This window comes from Xiphophorus couchianus, chromosome 3 (assembly GCF_001444195.1).
Source record: "Xiphophorus couchianus chromosome 3, X_couchianus-1.0, whole genome shotgun sequence".
Taxonomy (NCBI): Eukaryota; Metazoa; Chordata; class Actinopteri; order Cyprinodontiformes; family Poeciliidae; genus Xiphophorus; species Xiphophorus couchianus.
This window is the reverse complement of record NC_040230.1, coordinates 5,604,999-5,626,467: the sequence shown is the minus strand read 5'-3', so window position 1 is coordinate 5,626,467 and position 21,469 is coordinate 5,604,999. Positions and strand designations below refer to the sequence as shown.

Sequence of the window (21,469 nt, the reverse complement as noted above, 5' to 3'; positions counted from 1 at the left end):
GTGTTTTTATCACCTTTGTTCAAATTATTGGATAAAAAAAAAAAACATCCCTAATTATAGGTGATATTGACATTTTTTAGTCTCTCTCAGATCTAAAAAATGTCACATCATCCTAAAGATGTGCAATAAAATTATAGGAATCAGTCTTGAAAAGCTGATATTTGCAAATTTTAGCTAAACCAGGAAGATAGAGCACATCACCCCAGTTCTAAAGTCTCTACCTGTATCTCAGAGAATAGACTTTGAAACACTGTTAGTTTATAAATCACCAAACAGCTTAGCACCACAATTCACTACAAAGATTAGGCGTGCACCGACTGCAGCTTTTTGGTATATCACTGATAACCGATCTTTAAAAAGCCTGGCCTGCTGATTCCGATTTTGGCTGACACCAAATTTTTGTCTGAAATGTTCCTAATTATAGCAAAAAAGTTGCTGAATTGGTAAGAGTGGGGTAACTGTTAGCTGCAAATGTGCAGACATGACCTTGTCTGACAGTAAAACGTCTCTCACAGCAGAGCAGAAGAGGACAGTGGTTGATTTTCAGACTTGCAAAGGGAGAAAAGATCGGCTTCACATGTAAGTATCGGCTGATCACCGATCTCTCAAACATAAGGAAAAAGGCGACGATAAATTGGTGCTTCCCTATTAAAGATCCGCTGTTATTGTATCAACCTTCCAGACCTTTCAGGTACTCTGGTTCTGGTTCTGCTCTGCATCCAGATCCAGAACCAGAACCAAAGGTGGAGAAATAGCATTCAGCTTCTATGCACCAAAAATCTGGACCAAACTTCAAGAAAACTGCAAAACAGCTGAAACACTGAGTTCCTCTGAGTCAAGACTAATAACCCACCCGATCAGAGTTGCTTTTGTACTACAATAATTGAAAAAGCTGACCAACATTTTGATGTGTAATGATGACACTTGGAAAAATGTAATGTTTCAATTGTGGTTTTTTGTGTTTTTGTGATGTAAAGCACTTTGACCTGCCTTGTTTTTGAAACAAGGCAGGTCAAAGTGAAATGTGCTGCACAAATACAATTCAATTTGATTTGAAACGCATAAAACTATGGTCCTGAGCTCCTATGAAAGACACAGGTTTTAGTGTAAATATCAAAAACTTCCAAGTCTGAAACAGTTCTTCAGGTTTGACACAAATTTTTAGGAGATCAATTATTTCTTTTTCATCCAGCATCACTTTTCATTCTCACCCATCAAAAACTAAATTAACCTCAATCAAAAACCACAGATTATCTGATTTTTATCATAATTTTCTTGTGGAACCTGTTAAAATAAAACGTATGTACAGTCTGAGTGTCAAGACCCACCACTCCTATGGAGAAGTAGTTGTTCATAATGCTGTAAGGCACCGGGTCCCCTCGCTCCTCCTTGTCAGCAGATGTCACATCGATCTTCCAGCGATCCAGCATCACCTCTGTGCTGTTCTCAATGTCCCGAAGGATCTTCAGGAGGTTTTCGCCCTCATAGCCTCAGAGAAGCACAAGACAGACGAGAAATTAAAACAGGTAAAGGAACATTTTCACATGTTATGGATGCATTTTATCAGGATCTTATGTGAAAGAGCATCTTATAGTAGTGCATAAATGTGAAATGGAAGAAAAAAAATAACTCAGAGCTTTTCTGCCCATTTGTATTTAACCTCCTTTTATCAGATGCAGCTAAATAAAATCCAATGCAGTCAACTGCCTTCAGAAATAAAAACACTCTCTGTAATTTAGTCCAGCTGTTCTGTGTTGGCTTTAGAGGCTTGTTAGAGAACAAACACTAAGGAACGCAGCAGACAGACAGGGTTAAAGAAAAGTTACTGTCCTAAATATGCAGTCAGCAATGCAACTGAATGGTGTTAGAGTGGCCCAGTCAAAGTCCAAGACTAAAAAACTGATGTTTATAGATGTTGCCCATCCAATCTGACTAAGCTTGAATGACTTTGCAAACAAAAAATCAAGTTTCTAGATGCACAAAGCTGTATGAGACTCATCACTGTGGTAACAGTAAAAACAAGTATTGACTCAGAAAGGGCAGAATGCAAACAGTTGCCACACTTTTCACATTTTTATTTTGTTTAATTCCGGTTCAGATTTTTGCACTACTTTGTGTTTTTCTATTAAATAAAAACCAGATAAAATACATTAAAGTGTGATTTTAAAGTGAGAAAATGTGAAAACTTCCAAAGAGTATGACTAAAATTAAGTGCTTCGTGTAAGAGGGACTAACAAGCATCTCCCTCATAAACACTCACATTTTTAATTAATAAACTGCAAAACTGATTTAAAATATTCATACAAGATAATTGTTCAAGTGATAATTACATTTTTAAGTGACCTAAATGGTCAGACATTTCTGCATAAATCAACAAAACACATCTATAATTATCAGGTTATGACTGATCAGTGCATGACAGAAAGTTTTAATTTCTTAAATGCTGCACTCCGTTAGGTTTTTTTTGTATTTCCTGATCTCTGGACTTTTTTTTCCTAACATCCTTATATGATAAATCAAGAGTACAAATCTCTCCTCTATTTAAAAAAGTGCATTAGGCGAAACCAAAGCAAATTATTCCCTGATATGTATCCAGTACCTCCTCCCCATCGCAGACATCTCGCCAGGTCATTGCCCGTGCCAAGAGGAAGTATACATACAGGGGGGTTCCTGTCCAGGTTGGCCTTATCTGGAGCAGTGGGACAAAAATCACAACAGTGTGTCAAACAAGAGGTCAAACCCAGAGGGCAAATTCACAACACAAACTTGTAACGAACAAATCAAATCCATTTTGCACCTTTGCTTGTAAAAACAAGTCAATATGGACTTCCAGTTGTGCAGCCAATTTCAAAAACCACATTTTGCCTGACGGTTATTACCTACCATTGTTTTGATTGATAAAAAAAATTGAGGCAATTTTTAGAGAGAATGAAGAAGTAACACACCTTCAAGTACAAACAGAGGAGAGATTTTTTTTTCTAAGTGATGACTAATATGTCGTTTTCCCTCTCTCACGTAATCATCCTATTTGGCCACCACTGACAGCACAGAGCTCGTTCAAGGTGTTTATATACGACCAATAAATAATGGTTTACCATTGAAGGCTGAGCAACGGAGACTCCAAAAACCAATAAAAATAAATGAAATTTGTCTAATAAAGGAAATGGACAGTTGTTTTGCTATTGTTTCATAGATTACTGCACATTCTTGTAGAAATGTAAGGCAAATTCAAGTATAAGGTGCATTATTTTCACTGTGAATAATTGTCAAGTGTTGTTATAAATCAATTAAGTATATTTACTTTACATAATAAAAACACAAAATTACAAAGTTAAAAAAAACCATACAGTGTGTGCTGTACTTGAACGTTTACATGTTACTAAAATTTTTCCGAAAACATTCTGGTAAGAATTCTGTGTATATTCATGCTCTTATTTTGAAGGGGGCGAAGAATGTTCCGTTTCAGCAGTTCCGTTTCCTCTCTTTACGTGCTCTCTTTTTTTCACCAATAACTTTATTTCAAACAAGAACCATGCAGGGACAACATAAAACATGGGCAGTACTGAACAAGATGTGAAGGTAAATACAACATCTACGCGAATAACATGACAAATAAATTATGTCAAAACTATATTGGTGCTTGACGGTTGTAATCTTTCGAGGACAAATAAAATCTGAATAGAAGCTAGCACTTTAGTCTAGCGCTAGAATTTAGCAGTTAGCATTATTCAGCTAAATGTCATAATGTTTATGAAAAGTGCTTTATGGTCAGAGCAACTCATTTTTCTAGTTATCGGTGTCCACAACAGTTAATTATACACTTATGCTGTGAAAAATAGAGCTCAAAATTCAGTCAATAGTTTTCATTTCTGTACCACTATATTTGGACACAAGCACAATGTGAAACAAAAGTTAATATCAGGCCAACTTTTTGAACTACAACATATTTAAAGATTAAGCATTCCTTTTCCACTATAACGACAATATACCAATATTTCTTGTGTTCCCCCAAATCACAGAAAATGCTTGAAAGAAAATGTTCTGTGGATTTTCAACAAAATATTTGAAAATAAGTAATTTGTACCAATAAAGTCCAGGATCCAGCCCACAGTGCCGTCTCCTCCGCAGGTCAATACTCTAAAATCAGGAACATCTCGGAAGAAGTTCAAACTGCAATGATAAAAGTTAATATTTTTGAAACAGAAATTTATATTGCCCTCTAAAAAATAGAGGACATTTTTTTACGAGTGCCCTTTTTTTAGAGGACACTCTAAAAAATTGTCCTCTAATTTTTAGAAGACAAAGTGGTAAACTGAACCTAATCTTTTTATTTCGGTGATTAGCAGGAAAGTAATTTTTTTTACATTAAAGAATGATTCAAAATTCCTAAGATTTCTTCCATTAACATCTTAGTTTTTCTTACAGTTTCTTGTATTTGAGATTTTAAACAACATATTTTTTAAAATAGCATATTACTTTACTGTAAACTGAACCTAATCTCACTAAAAAAAAAAAACACATGTCGCATTGATATTATTCATTCAGTGAGGTACACTGTCTGTTCAGGGACTAATTGGATCATGACAGGCAATGTTCAGTCCAACTTCCTCCGTTCCTTCACAATAACAAAGCCCTAACTGAATGAGCCAGCCTCACTGCCTCGTATGGCGGGTAAATGACTCGCTCAATTACTCTCCAACTGGGGCCACAAACCACATTAGACACAAAAACAGACGGCCGTGAACATGAAAGGCAACTTTGGGGATATTTAAATACCAAGAAACAAACACTTAATTTGCTGTAATTTGATTAGAAAGGCAGCTAATTGACAGCAGTGTACGCGGCTGCCTGGGCTGCAGTGTCCGATGGTGACCGCTCACCCTGCTAATGTGAGCTGCGGTGAGTTCACTTGGCAAAATATTAACTAGGTTATAACTGGGGAAGGTCATCGCGTATGCTGTCAGGATCTCTGCATCCAGAACCAGACAATGCTTTTGGTTCTCATCAGAGGAAAATTAACAAAATGAAACTGCTGGTGCTGAAAACTCGGCTGTCTTCTCATACATGCAGTTCAAGCCTCTTGGATCCTTTTTTAAGCAGCGGTGTGCTGCTGTTTATTTATTTTTTATAAATCTAAAAGATGCTGTTTTTCAGGTCTAATCAAAGCCAAACAACATGGTAGCACGGCGGCGAGAAATTCCTGCGTGTCCCGAATGCTGCTGGACGCAGGCGGCAAAGTGAAGGAGCCTCTTGCATGTAAATGATCCATTCATTTTCTTAATCACAAACGTGAACTGTAGGGGACCTGGCGCCGTCCACACCACCGGGGTGTGGCGAGCTTCTTGTCTGCATGCGTGATCACATGTTGTGTGGCAAGAGCTTCACCCACTCTGCATCCGTCAGTCATTTGTGTCACGAGCTCTCATATAGTCTTATACATACAGAGCCGCTACTTGTCTGCGGATCCGGCTCGGTACGGTCGTCTCCAGGATGTGTTATATGTGAACTCACCTCATTTGGGTATGTGAGGGAGGAGAAACTGGAGGCTGTAATGCTAAAGGCCTCTCTTGCATGTGATGGGATCATTATATGTGAGCAACAACAGAGAGTAAGCAGAATGACAAATGGATTGTCTTAGTTTTTTTTTTTTTTTTTCTTTTTTAGTTAAATGCAATCCATTTCTGTTAAGATTACAAATATATATTTTTAAAATGTGTCATTTCTCCAAATATAATTAGTTAGGCCTCTAAGTACAACAAATTTTGCTGGACAATAAATTATCCCATTAGTTATTGCAATAAACAATAATGTTATTTTGAGACCATTTTAAAGTAATTTAATGGTAATGGCATAATTATGCATGCATTCTTAAAGATCAGTAAACTTGAAATTTTCAAAATCATGTGGATGATTTTGAAAATCATCCAACTGGAATCATCCTGGAACTGGAAGACATTTTATATATCCACAATAAATAAACAAAACAACAGAAACAACAAATAAAATGACTTATGAAGTGTCTGTAAACAAAATTGACCTAAAAAAATGGCTAGTTGAGACCAAAACACCAGACTGAGGAATTTTGTCATCCAGTTTTTGGTAGAAAGAGAAAAACAATAAGTTATGCAAATAAACATCATACAATTAATTGATTTATTGTTTATTGTGACAGGCCTATAAGGAGTCTTTGTTTATCATTCATAATATTAAAATGGGATTTGCATCAACATTTAAGGACAATACTGCAAAAACACAAAATGTTACCAGGTTTTTACTGCAGATATCTTAGTACAGTGGAAATAAGACAAAAATAGCTTACAAGTAACATCTTAGCAAGATATGAAAACTTGTTCTAAATGAGTAATTCCTTAATATTGATGAAAAATACTGGCAGATTATTTAACTTATAACATGAGGAGAATGTCTTGTTAAGTCAAATAATCTGCCAATGGAACTAGTTCTTTTTCATCAATATTATTGTGGACTTAAGTCCAGCTCCAACATCTTGCTTAAAGTTACTTATAAGCTAGTTTGTCGTATTTCAAGTGTACCAAGACGTTTTGATAAGAACCTAGACCAAAAATACTTAAGATTTTGTGTTCTTGCAGTGTAAAATCCACCTATATCTGCCTACTTTATTAGTTGAAACATCAAATATACCTTAATATCCATTAATACACACAGAGAAAATCATCTTAGCACTACATCATAAGCTAACATCCACCGACTTCCTTATCTCTCTCTTGGGAATGTAGCCAATCAGTGTCAAAAAAAAGTAATGGCGCTCCTGGACTGGTTGCTGTGCAAACACCAACCAATAGCAATTAAAATCTGCATTAGCATTAACCTCAGAGTTAGTCCCACAATGCCTTCTTTTTGCCAGAATGGAAATTAATATAAACGCTAATTGATTTAGCACAAGTTTTTTTCCAACGTACCCCGGCAATGGTCCATTCTTGGCCAGGTTGTACACTTGTCTCGGGTTCAGGAGATACTGGAACTTTCTATAAATTCTAATAGAAAAGAAAAAGAAAATCAGGAAACAAAGCAGTGAGCGAAAGTGTAATAGCTGACTCCGTCACATGCTGACTCGGTGAATGGGGGGAAACACAGAGCTTCTCTGATCAGACCGACACGCCGGAGGACTGGGCAGCAAGGCGGAAAAATGTCTAAAATCCCCTTGAGGAGAAACCATTAGAAAGACTAATTCATTTTAATTTCAATTTCATTATATCAACTGGCTGAAGTCATATTTTGATCTCATAATTTAAACAGATGAGGGCCGGCATAATAAGAAGTGAATGAATATGTTTCAGTAATAACCCAATTAGCCCTGGGTTACAGAAAGGGACTGAAGCCGGCAGTGAGAGGAGTTTCTCTCCGAGGCGGCCGGCACTTTAGGTAAATCAGATTGTGTTTTTATTTGACTAAGTCAAAAAGCAGCCGTCAGCCCCGCGGCCATGCTGCTTCCTCCCCTCTGTAGCTGCTTCAGAGGCTCCTTGTAGCATGTTGAGACAGGTTGTGTACTTACCTCTCCCCCTGCTTGCCCCCGCTCTTTGGATTGACAAACACCAGCAGAGGATGAGTGCCCTCTATTGTTGTGATCTGTGTGGAAGATGTCAAAACAAAGCCTCGGTGTTTGGAGACTGCAGGATGCTTCACAGGAATTCACTTTCAAGCCGTATCCCTCAGACATTTTATCAAGTATATATGGCACTTCCAAGGGCTGCACTGCCTGCCTGCATTCTGCACAAATTTCCTGTGAACCGGTCCAGCCCGGGAACGGGAGCGCTCTATAGTCTTCTATGTGGAAACCTAAACTTTTCCCTTGAAATGTTATTTATACAGTCCATTTAAAAGAAAGAGGGTTTTAAAAGTTGTCAATGGGTTTTAGGTTAAGCTCAAAAGATTTAATCTGAATACAAACCTTTTGAAAATGGAAAATGTTGCATAAATGCAACACCCTGACCCACAAACATTACTGTATTTTATATGTTTAATATTGATATTGTATTAAAATGATATAAAAACCTATAAGAGTTCCTGTCAGCCTCTTGCAGATTTTTTTTACACATTTCATCCTGGAAATGTGTAACAGGCAGACGTTGTGAATCTCTGCAGCTCCTCCAGAGTTACCATGGAGCTCTTGGTTGTCCAGTCTGTCAGTTTAGGTGGATGCATATGACTTGGTAGGTTTCTACTTGTGCAATACTCGATTTTTGTATGACGGCTTAAATTCTTTTTTTTATTCAGAGTTTGGGAAATAATTTTAGAATCAATCTGCTCCCTGCTGTGTTTCTAAGTCTCTGTGATGTTGTTTGTCCCCTGATGTTCACAAAATATCTGGAATAATACAAATATTAAAGGGGGCTTATTAGGCAAAATTCACATTTTTGTACATTATGTTATTCTACTGCTTCGAAAAACAGTCAAAGTGCTTAAAAAATAGTTAATGTTTTCTGGTGAGTGGAAATCAAGTCGTTTCTTAAACCTCCTGATCGTTGAGTCGGATTCGCCGTGACCTAGCAACCAGAGCAGAGCTCCAGCATGTTTGGTCAGCTGATTTTACCTTTGTATGCACTGTACAATGGTGCTAGAAAAAATACGTGTTTTGTTGTTGACTTACTATTCTTGTTGGTTGTGCAGGAGGCTCCAGTTCTGCCCCCCAACATTGAGTTGGGGGGCATGGAAAGCAGCAGCAGCAGATTATTTGGATTTAAAGTGACAAGAGGCTCTAAAACACCTCATTCTGAAAGGAGCTCAAAAAGGACAGAACTGATTAGATTAAAATCTCATTATCTAAGAATGATTTTGTGTAAAAAAAAGTATTGTGTAGCCTATAGACCACGTGTGTCAAACTTGAGGCCCCTGGGCCAAATTCGGCCCGCAAAAGCTTTTTATATGGTCCTCTAAGTTCTAAAGAAAACACTACATTTGCTTAAATATTATGTTATCAATCAAATTAATGCAGGTTTTATCTGTTTACTGCCCAATTATATCAATCAGTCCCTCTAGTTTCTTCCGAATTATCATGGAAATCGATACAAAATCAACAAATCCCCATACTTTTTTGCACTAATACATAATTGGGAGTTTATTTCAGATTTTTCTCAAACATTGTCAAAAACTTTTTTACTTGTACTAAACAGCTGCCTCGGCTTGAATTGATGTCAGCTTATAGTCCATGATCTATACAGTGAGTAATAAAAAGTCGCATTTACAGACATAAATATAGCAAATATTTCAGAATTAGTACCACAAGCACTTTGATTTTTACAAATCACAATAACAAAATAATTGTAAAATTCTGGAGGGACTGAAAAGATGCTCAATAATACTTAATTTTTATAAATTATTGATTTGGCCCAAAACGTAAATGACACCCCTGATCTATAGACCCATCCTAACTTGATCAAGGAAGTATAATAGGTCGTAGGTGAGAGGTTGTGGGTATAATGTGATGATACCTTGTCTCAAATATATGATCAGACATAATCTCCCAGTTTGCCTGAGGTTCTGGACTCGGTTTGAGCCTCAGGCCCACGCCCCGTTTGAACTGTCCTGCAACAACTCGCCCAGATCTCTCCCTGACACAGATGAAGCACTTAACTCCCCCTGTCTGCTATCCCAGCAGGCCGAGGGTGAATTAATGAGCTCCCTGTCCCGTCCAGAGTGATCCATTACTTCCTGTAATTATAAATAATAATCTTGATTATTACGCTGGTTAGCCAGCGAGAGGCAGAGATGGATGTGGCCAGGATTTGATTCATCGTATTTCTCTTTCCTAAAGCCGCGCGCAGACGAACGCTCGCCGCAGACGGCGGCAGGGTTTCCATCGGCGGCGTGCTGGCACAGGATCAGGATGTTGATTATGGATGATGCTGATTACCAGCAGGACTGGCGGTGTTCACCAACTGCAGAGGCTCACATCAAATCTTAAGATTCGACAGGAAACTGGCTTGATATGCCGATAATGAGAGGCGATATTGCTGTCTTTACACCACCTGTAGCTTCTCTAATCTAACTGATTTAAAACTTTGTCTGGATCAGAAGTTCAATGAGTTTGGGTGACATATGGTTGGTTATAAAGACGTCATCCGTTTTACACTCTTTACTCAACTCTTTGTCAGCTACCTGAATAAAGATGCATAAAATGTTAGAAATAATTTTGTGTTTAGCTGCTTTCCAGTTGCCATTTCCTGATTTAATAAGATTATCACACATAATACTTGCTTATAAATCATGTTCCTTCCCATTTTAAAGAGTGACTGGGATCATTTCAATTACTCCACTGAAAAATTGCAAAGTATAAATTAAAAAATGCCTGGGTTACTTTATTTTATATTATTTGTGGGAATTTTTAGGGATGGAAACATTCAAGTTAGCGAGAAGAACGCTTTTATCCCTTCCTGAAGAGAATTTTTCACATTAAAGGTTGGGTTTTTCTATATTTTTTTATGTGAAAATTAAGAAGAAGAAGTAGTTTTATTTGTATAGCACTTTTTCAGCAACAAGGCAGTTAAGTTGCTGCAATGAAAGAAAGCACATTTTTCAAGACCTTACAATGAATAAATACGGTGGTATTGAGTTCTAATAATCCTCATTTCCTTTGGTAAAATATATGTTTTTTCATTTTCAACCATTTTATAACAAATTCTTGACACAATAATGAAACTAACTGATCGCCACACATTTACTGGGTGATTTTAGTGTGAATTTCTTTGTACTTATGTACTGAAATGTCAGTAAAAGCCAAGACACACAGTATGTCCGATGTGAGGCTAACCTGCAGTCCTTGGCCGTCCACTGTGACAGAGTTCGCCCTCTGCATCTTTCCTCGACTCGACTGACTGGACCTGGAGTCCTTTCTCAGAGTCGACTGCCGTTCCTGAAGTGACACAGCAAAACGGTTCGAGGTTTGACTCCAAACAGCAGCACAAAACAAGATCCAAATATCAGAACTCATTTCTGCTTCTGCTAATTCATTCCATTTCTTTTGCTGTTTTACTTTTCAACTATTTCAGGTTTTATACTAATTTCTGCTAATTTATGTTTTTTTTTTGCTATGTTTTACTTTTCAACTTCGGTCATCCCTAATCTTTGCATCTCGGATCATCGAGCCAAAGTTGTGAAAACGTATATTTTCCCATGGCGAAGCGCAAAATGACTAGCTAGTCTCAACACGTTAGGCGGTTCCAACACAACGCATGCGCACAGCAGCTTGGAGTCTATCAGTGACAGCGCAGGTCCTGCCAGTACGGTAGTTATAATTTTTTATACAGATTTTAGTAAAATAAACTTAAGACAATTCGTGAACGTCAATGAAAAACGTACTACCTTTTACTACCTTTAGTTACTGGCCTGCATTCTTACTACCTTTTACTGGTCTTAATTTGAGCTCATTTAATTTTTTTAATCTTTTATTACCTTTCACTACTGCGTGGAAACCCTGCACAATGATGTGGAAGAGGATTAAGAGCACTAAAAAAGAAAAAAAAAATTTAAACTCTGGATTTTTTTTTCTCAGAATACTAACGTTTCATCTTGCAAGATTAAAGTCAGAATTCTGAGAAAAAAAGTCTATTTTTCTGAAAAATTCTGACGCATTGCTTGAAAACCATAGCAATTTATGTAAGATCACACAGAAAAAAAATACCCCCTGCTGAAAGCTGGTGGCAATATTGGTGCAGATCAAAGGATTAAAACAGACCAGAATTCAATAAAAGAAAAATAGCCACAGAGGTCAAAGAAGGTGGGCTTAATACTTTCCTCAATAAGGTGTCACATATATATTAGCAGATAACTGCCAATCAAATAAATTTCCTTAATGTTAGTCACTTCTGTGCTTGTGGCAATAAAGGTAACTGCAACCTGATATAAAAAATATTATATTTGTATTTACTTTATCTCTTATGGTTATATTTGCATTATTAATATTTAACACTTTAGATGGAGTAGCTTGACAACGAATAAGTTATTTCCCCTTGGGGATTAATAAAGTCTATTCTATACCAATTTGAAGGTGAAAATCTAACTATTTTTCCTCCAAAATAAAAGAGAAATCTGCAGCTGATTAGAAAGAAAATTGTGTTATGGTGGAACACTTTTATCCACTTCAAACACACTTGTGCAATTTTCAGAATAAAGTTCTAAAAAATAAATTGCTCCCACTTCGAAGCACAGTAGGAGAACTCAGGTCTGATGATTGGATCATCAGGTCTCGAAGGCTCTCTCCGCCTCGAGGCCCGCTGACCAGAACAAGCGAAGTCTTACCAGGACGACGGGGCAGATTGAGTTTGGGGGCAGGATGTGATCCTTCAGGGGTCCGCAGTCACACTCAGGTTTGACGTGGGAAGCACACTTGTTATGGAGCTGGAGGAGGTGGAAGCTATTATTAACAACCTCAAACTAGTGGCAACAGAAATAAATATTTCAGCTGCGTTTTCAGGGTTTATTTGCAAATGCACACGTCGCCGTCTCCGTCTTATTTTCTATTATCTTAGAGCTGCAAACAAGTGTTTTCTGAGTGTAAATTGGCGAAATGACTTGTGAGGTATCAGAGGTGCCAAAATGAAAGCCTAAACAACAAGAAGCAGTGGGAATATAATGAGGAGGTGGCTGCCTCTCAGCGAGGGGTGGCTTACCGTGATTTGACACCACACACAGTGGAGCCCAGTCAGGCCCTGGTAACACTTAATGGTTTTGTGACACTTGTCACACTTGGTGGGGCAGTTCCCCTCCACCCAGAAATGATGCATTACCTGCAAAGAGGAGGAGAGACGGCATACTGGGTGGAAAAGCAGCGAGAAAAAAAACGTGGTGCAGAAAAACAAGATGTATACAAAGGTAGAAGTGACACGGCAATTAAAGAAAGCAGAAAGGAAAGAAAACAATCAGGAGGAAACGAGAAATAAAGGAGAGAAAAGGAAGACAAGAGGCCAAACGAGTAATGGTGTGTGTTTTAGAGTTCAAATATTATCCTGTTAATAAGCAATGCTTAATAACAGATTGAGTAATATTTGTTGCAGCAGAAGATCATTGTCAGGACTCACCTCAGTGTTTTTCTTGGATTTCACGTACGTTTTGATGCAAGAAAGTGGAGCGCGAGCCACACAGCGCTCATGGACCGTATACTTGCAAACTGATAAAAGGCAGAATAAAATAAACGATCCATAAAAATTCATACACCTCTGGAAAAAATGAAGAGTCCACTGGACTGAACCCCATTGAAAACCTCCTGGTTATTCCACCAAATATTGATTTCTGGACTCTTCCTGAGTTAAAACATTAGCGTTGTTGTTTCTAAATGAATATGAACTCATTTTCTTTGCATTATTTGAGGTCTGAAAGCACTGAATCGTTTTCCTTATTCTTCTGCAAATAAATACTAAATGTTAACAATCCAAACACGCTACTAAATCAGCACAGAAACGGCTAACTGGACATCAAAATCAACAGCTTTAGACTGGGTTCACACTGCAGCCTAAAGTGACCCAAATCCAATTTTTTATCAAATCTGATTTTTTTGGCATTGTTGTTCACACTTCCAAATATATGAGGCTTGCACAGTAGAGGGCGCAATAAGGTCACACATACAGAGCATGCTCAGTGTTTTGCCAACCGCCAAACAAAAGAAGAAGTGCTCAATGTTTGCGGAAGTAAACATGGATGCTAACGGTGGAGCGTAACTTACACATTTGGAGGTGTTGTCCAATCGGAGCCAGCAGATTAACAACTTCCTCGTTAATGTCCACCATGATTGTTGATTTTCTTCCCGCTTGTGCGTATCAGGACGCAGAATAGTGACATTTGTAGAGTATCAATGTCGTTCATGTCGGATGAATGCGACCTGACCGTTCAGATTCAGGTCACATTTGAATCAGATGCGTATTGAAAACCCAAGTGGCCTGAGTTGCATTTGAAAAAAATACGACCCATTTTTGTCTGACGAACCCAAAAAAAATGGGTTCATCAGACAGTTTTCATCAGATTGTCATGAAAAGATCAGATACAGGTTGCATTATGGCAAAACAAAAATTGGAATTGGGTCACTTTAGGCTGCAGTGTGAATGCAGCCTTAGTTCCTGTAAATAAATCATTAGAAAACCTCAACAGATGAGAGAATCAGTAAGAATCCTGAACTCTGCAAACAATAATATCCAGAAATCCTTCTCTCTGTTTGATCCAACCTTGAGAAATGTTGACAAAATGAAAGCATGGTTTCATGTAAAAAATATAAATAAATAAAAAAATCCAAACATAAATTTTCTCCTCTGAATAAACATCAGTGTGAGAATAAGCTACGGCATTAAAACATTCTGTTTTCAGATGGGAGGATTTTATTAGAAACCAAATAAGAATGTCAAAGCATCCAAACAACGGATGAGTTTGTGTATTTAGAGATGAAATGCTGAGCGTCAGGCGACAGACTCACATGAGCAGCAGAGTCCCTGCTTCCCCAGCCCAATTAGCATGTTGAGACACAGGTTACAGTAGGCGGGTTTGTTGAAGTGCTTCAGCCTCCACACGTGCTGCCCATCATCTTTTACATTCTGAACAAACAGAAACATCCATTACTTACTTTATCATGAACAACAGTAAGAGCTTTATTGCTTTTCCATGTGTTTCTTACAGTGGAAGACAGTGAATTATTATTATCATTATTTATTTATTGTTTTTTGTTGTAGTAGCAATGAGAAAGATTCTGTAGGAAACTCTGAATTCAGTTTGAGTTCAATTATTAGAAATATTTCATTCATTCATTCATAAATAAAAAACGAGCGCTGGTTGCGACTTTAAATGAAGACAGAGAAATGCAGCCATCTAGTGGACAATTTAAGAATTGCACCCTCAGAGTTTGTATATGGAAGTTGTTCTCTAATGCAATTTTTCTTTTTTTTTTTACATTCAATAAAAAACTTTTCTGGTTAGCTAATAAAGCATTCTGATGTCTTTTACTGACACTTTTTATTGTATTCAGATTATTATGTAAAAGGGCAATTTAATTTATTCCAAAAATGTAACTAGTTTAAAATTTTTGTGTAATGGCAAGCAGACAATCACTAAAACGGGGGAAAAAGTGTGCAGCCATCATCTTTTTAGCATGAAAATGACCTCATGTGCAGCAACTGCAGTTTCTCAAATGATCAAAAATGTGAAAGTTTCAGCTCCAATAAAGAGGCTTCAGTAAAAAACACCAGCTAGAACTGGAACCATCTTTTACTGAGAATGGTGAAGAATAACCACGATGCTATCTGAACAGGTCATTTATATTAGCAGCAGGTGGGTGTGTGAACTTCTGCATGCATAGAGATGAGTATCCTTTGATAAGAAAGGCAGAAAATAACCTTTTTTATAAAATAAATAGCAACAACAAACTGGGATTCTGCATGAAGTGCACTATAAAACATTTGAGCCACATCTACTGTCTTCTACTCTTTAAGTTGAATAAATGTAGTGAGTTTTAGATTCTGAAAATAAATGTGTTAGTTGGTGAAAGATAAACATACAGCAGTAAGTTTTGTTAGCTTTTTATTAATTTTGTCAAACCTCCAAGAGTTAAAGAAACTAGAGTTTTTTGGTTAGAATTTAAAAACTGGAAGAAGAAAAAGACAAGAGTGGGAACTATTTCCCAGAATGCTTAGCGGCATGTTTTGTATCCTGAGATGGAAGTGCGCTACATTGATCTGACTCTTGTGTTTTATTAAGGCAAATGTTTATTTTTATGTCCTGTTCCCACTAAATGTTTTGAACAGAATTCATTGTGATGTTTAACAAAATTCACTATCAGATCAGAAATTTTGTTCATGCAATTTGAAGGAAGAATTTAAATTATTCTAAACTAAAACAAGTAGTTATTTTTAACTTGATATTGTGAGTGAAGATAATAGAGAAATGTGGCTCTTTAACAAGGTGACGGCAGTTTTTTTCTTGCATATTGTGAAATAATTATTTGTTTAATTTGCAGCATTAAGTTAAAACTCACAGTTCAAGATTAATGAACTTAAAAAACAATGTTCTTGTTGTTAAATCAACTTTATGAACTTTAATTTATGAGTTAAAAACAAAACAATTTTCTTGTTGACTTAAATTGCATTTTCAAGGCAGCAGGTGGACTTTCATTTTCAAGTTAAACCACCTTCAAATGTTTTACAGTGTGCAAATTGATTTTGCACGACTGTGTGATGAATCTTCCCTCTTATTGTTAGGGACAAGTGGAAGAAAAACAAAGCTATCTCGAAGAATTTAGCGATGAGACAGCAGTGAAGCTTCCTGATGCAGTTTATAGGCTTGTTTCTTATTTAAGAGTCAATTTCTTTGCAGTTCCTCACCAAGAAGATTGAAGACTGAATAAAGAAACAAATTCAAACTTCATCAGGAGACCTGGAACAGTTCAGCAATGATTCTTTAATAGCTTACAGCATGATGGAGCAGGACTGAAGGTTCAAAAACTTGGCAGAGACACAGAAAATCACATTTGATCCGGAGAGAAATTAGAAAAGAAGTGTGTAAACTATAAATATAGACTCCTTTATGTTGCTGGAAAAAACTTTAACAGTAATAGATCATAAAGATGTGGAAAAATCCACTGAAACACCACAAACACGAAGCTACTACAACAGAAACATATGCCTAAGTGTGATTCTCTTTATTCTTCTTATTACTACTATTTACATGATGTAATTAGAGAAACGATGTGTCAAATTTAGAGTAATTAACATAATCACCTTGCTGGACGGATCTGAAATCAGGTTAAACAAAGAGGAGAGGTGAGGATAATAAAGCTAATTTACACTTGTAAGGTGTAAGACATACATATATACACAAGCTCTTAAGAAAAGTGTTAAATAATTGTCTTATGAATGTGTTTTTAAAACGGTGTCAAACGTTCCACTGTTTCTTTTGCTTTTTCTTTTTTGCATTATTGAGAAAAAACAATATCTGATGTAGCTGTGGCAATAAATTAAAAGCAGCAATTAAACACTGATTGATAATTAAAAGGTTTGATGACACACCAAGGAGGTAATTTTCTCTTAAGCGCCCTTATGGTGTCAAATGAAAATGAGAAATGATGGAAAATTTAAGAAATTAAGCAAAACTTCAGTATGTTTGAATATTAGCTTCCATATTCAAACCAAGAAGTGGTATTTTGTTTTACCTGCTTTTGCAGATTTCATTCAGGTTTTCTTTATTTTTTCTGTGTTATCAGTGGCAGATGCAGGCGGTTTCTGTGTGACCTCACCGTCTCCAGACCCAGCAGGACCAGCAGTGGGATGGTGGTCAGGCCTCCTTGGATCCACTCCCCCAGGGACACCGTACCGTCCTGATCGTAGTCGATCTCATGCATCATTTCCTGGAGGATCTGTGACATAAAACAGTTTGGATTTTCACTTACAAACTGAAACGTCACACTTATAATTTACATTTTTGCTCCACACCTTTTGGCATCGCCACTAAAACTATGTTTAATAGTTCATATTCATCCAATGACACAGAAAACCCCGCATTAGTTTACTAATGTTGTAAAAATTAAGGTCTAACAAGCAGATAAACTAAAAATAATAATGAAGTATATCTTACTGAAATTCATTTGTTACACTAATTTCATTGAAAACACCAATAATTGTGGTACATACACTGCAAAACCAAATCATACCAAGTATTTTTGATCTAGTTTCTAGTAAACTTGAAATAAGACAAAACTAACTTAGAAGTAACTTTTTAGTAAGAAATAGGAGATTGTTTTAAGTGAAAACTTCCTTAATATTGATGAAAAAGTCCAGTTTTGTCCTCTTTCAAGGGTACTAGAAACGAGATCAAAAATACTTGGTATAATTTTGTGTTTATATAATTTTTGTAGAACACAATACAGTAATATTTTGAGTCACATTAGTTGATTTAGTGTAATTACAAACCTTACATATCACGCACATAATTTACATTTTTGCTCCACACATTTAGGAACCTCCAGTAAAAATGTTCTTAATATGTATTTAATATTTATCATATTTATCCATCGATACAGAAAACATGATATTAATTTAAGGTTCTGAGTAACTGATCAACTTTTAAAAATGTAAGTATAAGTTATTAAATTCCTTTGATTACACTAATTTAATTGAAAACGGCAGTAATTGTGGTACATGTTTTGTAGAATACAATATATACTAATTCTGGAATTGTTTTTCCAGTGAGTATATGCACAAAATTAAATGTTATATTCTTGCAAATATAACAAGAATGCATGCAAAATTTTGCATTTTGCATGCATTTTCCAGAAGTGCCACAGTTTTCATCAGAATACCTCTAAAATGAAGCATGTTTTCTAATGTATTTTTCTGGCAAAACGTTGTTCTTACCGGTTTGAGCTCCGTCACGTCCCATTCCAGGTACTCTGCTACGTGCATCATCTGGGAGATAATGTGCTCCAGCTCCTGCATCACAGACGGTCATTACAGGCATAGAAATACAGTATTTACCTTCCAATATGGAGACTGATAAACAGCTGGTAATAGCAGGTTGGGAACACGTGCAGAAGAGCTGCACAGCGGGAAACAAAGGCAGTGTGGGAAGAGCTCCTCGTCTGATGGTTTAATTAAAGAGAGCCTGACATTTGTGTCTGGTGCCACACTGGATTATCAAGATGCTAAGGACAGTTTTGAAGTGGAGAGAGAAGAATCACAGGTTCATGTTTTGGTAGAGAAGAATCACGAGTTCATGTTTTGGTAGAGAAGAATCACAGGTTCATGTTTTGGTGTTAATATGGATCTTACTGGAAAAACTCTCCTATTTTATTCCCACTTCCACCAATGAGTGTTTATAAAGACTTCCTCCTACTAACTTTACCTACAAACTTACTTTTTTTCCATTCATAAATTAGTTAGATGTCTTGTTAAATTATTTTAAGAGCAGCAACAAAGATTGAAAAACAAGCTTATTCAGGTATCAAAATAGAGAATGTTTCTAAAAAGCAAATTGTTTCCAGAAATGACTTGACGAGCAGATTTTCAATATTGTAATTTATTATATTAGTCTATAAGGTAGCTAACAGGAGGAAATTTCAACTTATGAAACTATTTTGTTGTAGAACTAACATGACTAAATATAGTTAGATCGATAGATAGAAAAATGCTTGTCAGTATATTGGATTCATTAAAATGCATTTACAATAAAATATCTGAACCTTTAAATACATTTAATACCACAATGTCTGGTCAAGAGAAAACAAACTGCTAAATTATTAGCTGCATGAAAATGACTGTTATAAAATAAGATTTAAGCCATTATTTTAGGAAGGTGACAATATGACATTTTACAGTACAACTACAATATATTTAACACATTTAATATATAACACAGACTTAATGTTTTTGTATGACAAAACAAATTTGAAAATTGAGAAATACGCTAAAAATACTTAAAGTTTCAGTTTTTGAATAAGAAAAGTGTTTAAAAATGTACAAGAAAATATACTGTAAAAATACAAAAAAATAACAGTTTTGTATTAACAGACATGTAAGTAAATTTAACATGATAAACAGTTAAATTACAGTAAAAATCCCCCAACATTTTAAATTTTTTCTTTTTTTTTCTTACACTATAGATAGAAATATACTTTGCAGAATATGGACACAATTTTTAGGCCATAATTTGTAAATAACTACATTTAAGGTTTTATTATCAAGAATGTTCTATCCATATGTATAATGATTCCATATAATAAGAGAAAAATCTTTTAATTACAATACTAAGTGTAACATATTTCTAATTTATTCATTTTGGAACACCCTTCTACATCAAATAATTGGACCAATTCAGCCTCACCGGAAAAGCAGCACAGAATTTCATCTTTTTTGCATGAGGGAAAAATAAACCAGAAAAAACTTTCTGCTTAAATGAACCAGATTTGATTTGCTTGTTGCAGCTCGGTGAAGCATACATTTAGAACACATTGCGCCACCTGGAGGGCGGGATCAGGTGTGTTTGTGTGGGTGTTTGGACACCTGATGCCCCTGAGCACAGGTGTGCATGCAGCAGTAACAGGCAGTAAGGACTAAACTGGGGGGGTTGCACAATAATTGACTACAAGGCAATATGTTCTTAGGCAGTGTTTTATTAATTCACTGCCTTTTCGCAGCTTCGTAATGGCATCTTAGTGATTTTGTTTGCTCTGAATGCCAACAATCTGTGTTCCTGGTAGGATTCCAGATGTTGAGTTACACTTAATGAGATTTTTACAGGCCTTTCTTTCCTTGTGCACAAATGTTTGATGATCCATACCAGCTCTTTGTCGATTGGGGGGAAAAAAACATACAGATTTATGCGCTTGACTTGAAAGAGAAAAGAGGAAAAAATATTCACCGAGCTATCCAGCGATCCGTTTCCATCTGTGTCATAGAGCCGAAACATAACTGTGGAAATGAAAAATAAACCAAAATATTAGTCCTAGATCAGTCAGTGTTTCTCAAACTTTTTCAAGCTGAGGACCACTTTACACATTCAACAAACACTCATGGACAACCTAACTTGAAATTCCACCGCAATAACATCTTAATATATACAAACTGTGAAATGAAAATATTTTTCTCTTAACACAATTCCACTCAGGGCATTTTGAGTCATTCATATATTGTGAAAAGTGTGGTTTTTCAATTTTATGGTTTTCTAAGCTTTCCAATTATGTCAAACACAAGAAAATCAAACAAGAAGTTGTTCTTTACGACCAAGTGTGGTGTGCATTAATAACTTTTAGACATATTTGTAATTTAGAAGCACAACTAAAGAAAAATAGACTTTAGTTGTCTATTTTTCTTTAATTTGGCAAAAACAAAAATCCTCTTCTGTACCATTAAATATAGAAAAATATATGCACCCATTTATTTATCTATTGTATTTCATTTAATTTAGTAATCTTCAATTAAATAAAAACAATAGCTGTTGAGGTGTGAGCAGAGCATCATAAGCAAGTAAAATCTAAAAAAAAAAGCTAAGTTCTCACCGAGTCTTACCGTAAATAGCTTAGAGCCGTTCAAAAGAATCGAATCGCTCACATGCATGAAGTGCACTGTAAAACATCAAAACTCTCAGGAGGTATAACTTAGCTTCCTCCGATCATACAAGTTGTCCTAAAGTTGTTTTCTATTCAGTTTTTCTTTTGAGTGACCCGGTTTTAAGCCACTAATCCACTATTATTTTTAAACATGACGCTTTGGGAAGCTAGCTGTAGTGTCGCACTTTGAGCTGACGTCATGACAAACAAACGGTCGTTAACATGCAGTGCCTTTATGACCACCAGGGGACGCCCGCGGACCACGAGTGTTTCGGAAACCACATTTTCAGATCTAGATTCTAGATTCTAGAATCTAGATCAATGCTTTCTCCACCTCCTCAATCTTTAAAGTAAATATTTACAGGCAAACTGTGGAATAAAACATAATTTTACTCTTTGATGTTTTCTAGTGGCTTCAAA

At 36.2% G+C, this 21,469-nt stretch overlaps 1 protein-coding gene and 1 long non-coding RNA gene across 3 annotated transcripts in view; one reads left to right on the top strand and one right to left on the bottom strand.

Moving 5' to 3' along the window:
* Positions 1–21,469, bottom strand: part of dgkb (diacylglycerol kinase, beta) — a 72,682-nt gene that overhangs the window by 34,365 nt on the left and 16,848 nt on the right. For both annotated transcript variants that reach the window (XM_028013305.1, XM_028013306.1), the window contains 13 exons: positions 20,362–20,411; positions 18,360–18,434; positions 17,243–17,362; positions 14,435–14,552; positions 13,053–13,141; positions 12,645–12,761; positions 12,274–12,372; positions 10,787–10,888; positions 7,532–7,605; positions 6,939–7,013; positions 4,085–4,170; positions 2,600–2,689; positions 1,329–1,489 (listed from right to left, as the gene is read on the bottom strand). In XM_028013305.1, the coding sequence (XP_027869106.1) occupies positions 1,329–1,489; positions 2,600–2,689; positions 4,085–4,170; positions 6,939–7,013; positions 7,532–7,605; positions 10,787–10,888; positions 12,274–12,372; positions 12,645–12,761; positions 13,053–13,141; positions 14,435–14,552; positions 17,243–17,362; positions 18,360–18,434; positions 20,362–20,411 (1,256 nt within the window). The remainder of the gene's footprint in view (positions 1–1,328; positions 1,490–2,599; positions 2,690–4,084; positions 4,171–6,938; positions 7,014–7,531; positions 7,606–10,786; positions 10,889–12,273; positions 12,373–12,644; positions 12,762–13,052; positions 13,142–14,434; positions 14,553–17,242; positions 17,363–18,359; positions 18,435–20,361; positions 20,412–21,469) is intronic.
* On the top strand, positions 3,491–10,767 carry LOC114142170 (uncharacterized). Its single transcript, XR_003594970.1, has 3 exons — positions 3,491–3,579; positions 5,155–5,256; positions 9,791–10,767. It is a non-coding gene; the product is annotated as an uncharacterized LOC114142170 (long non-coding RNA).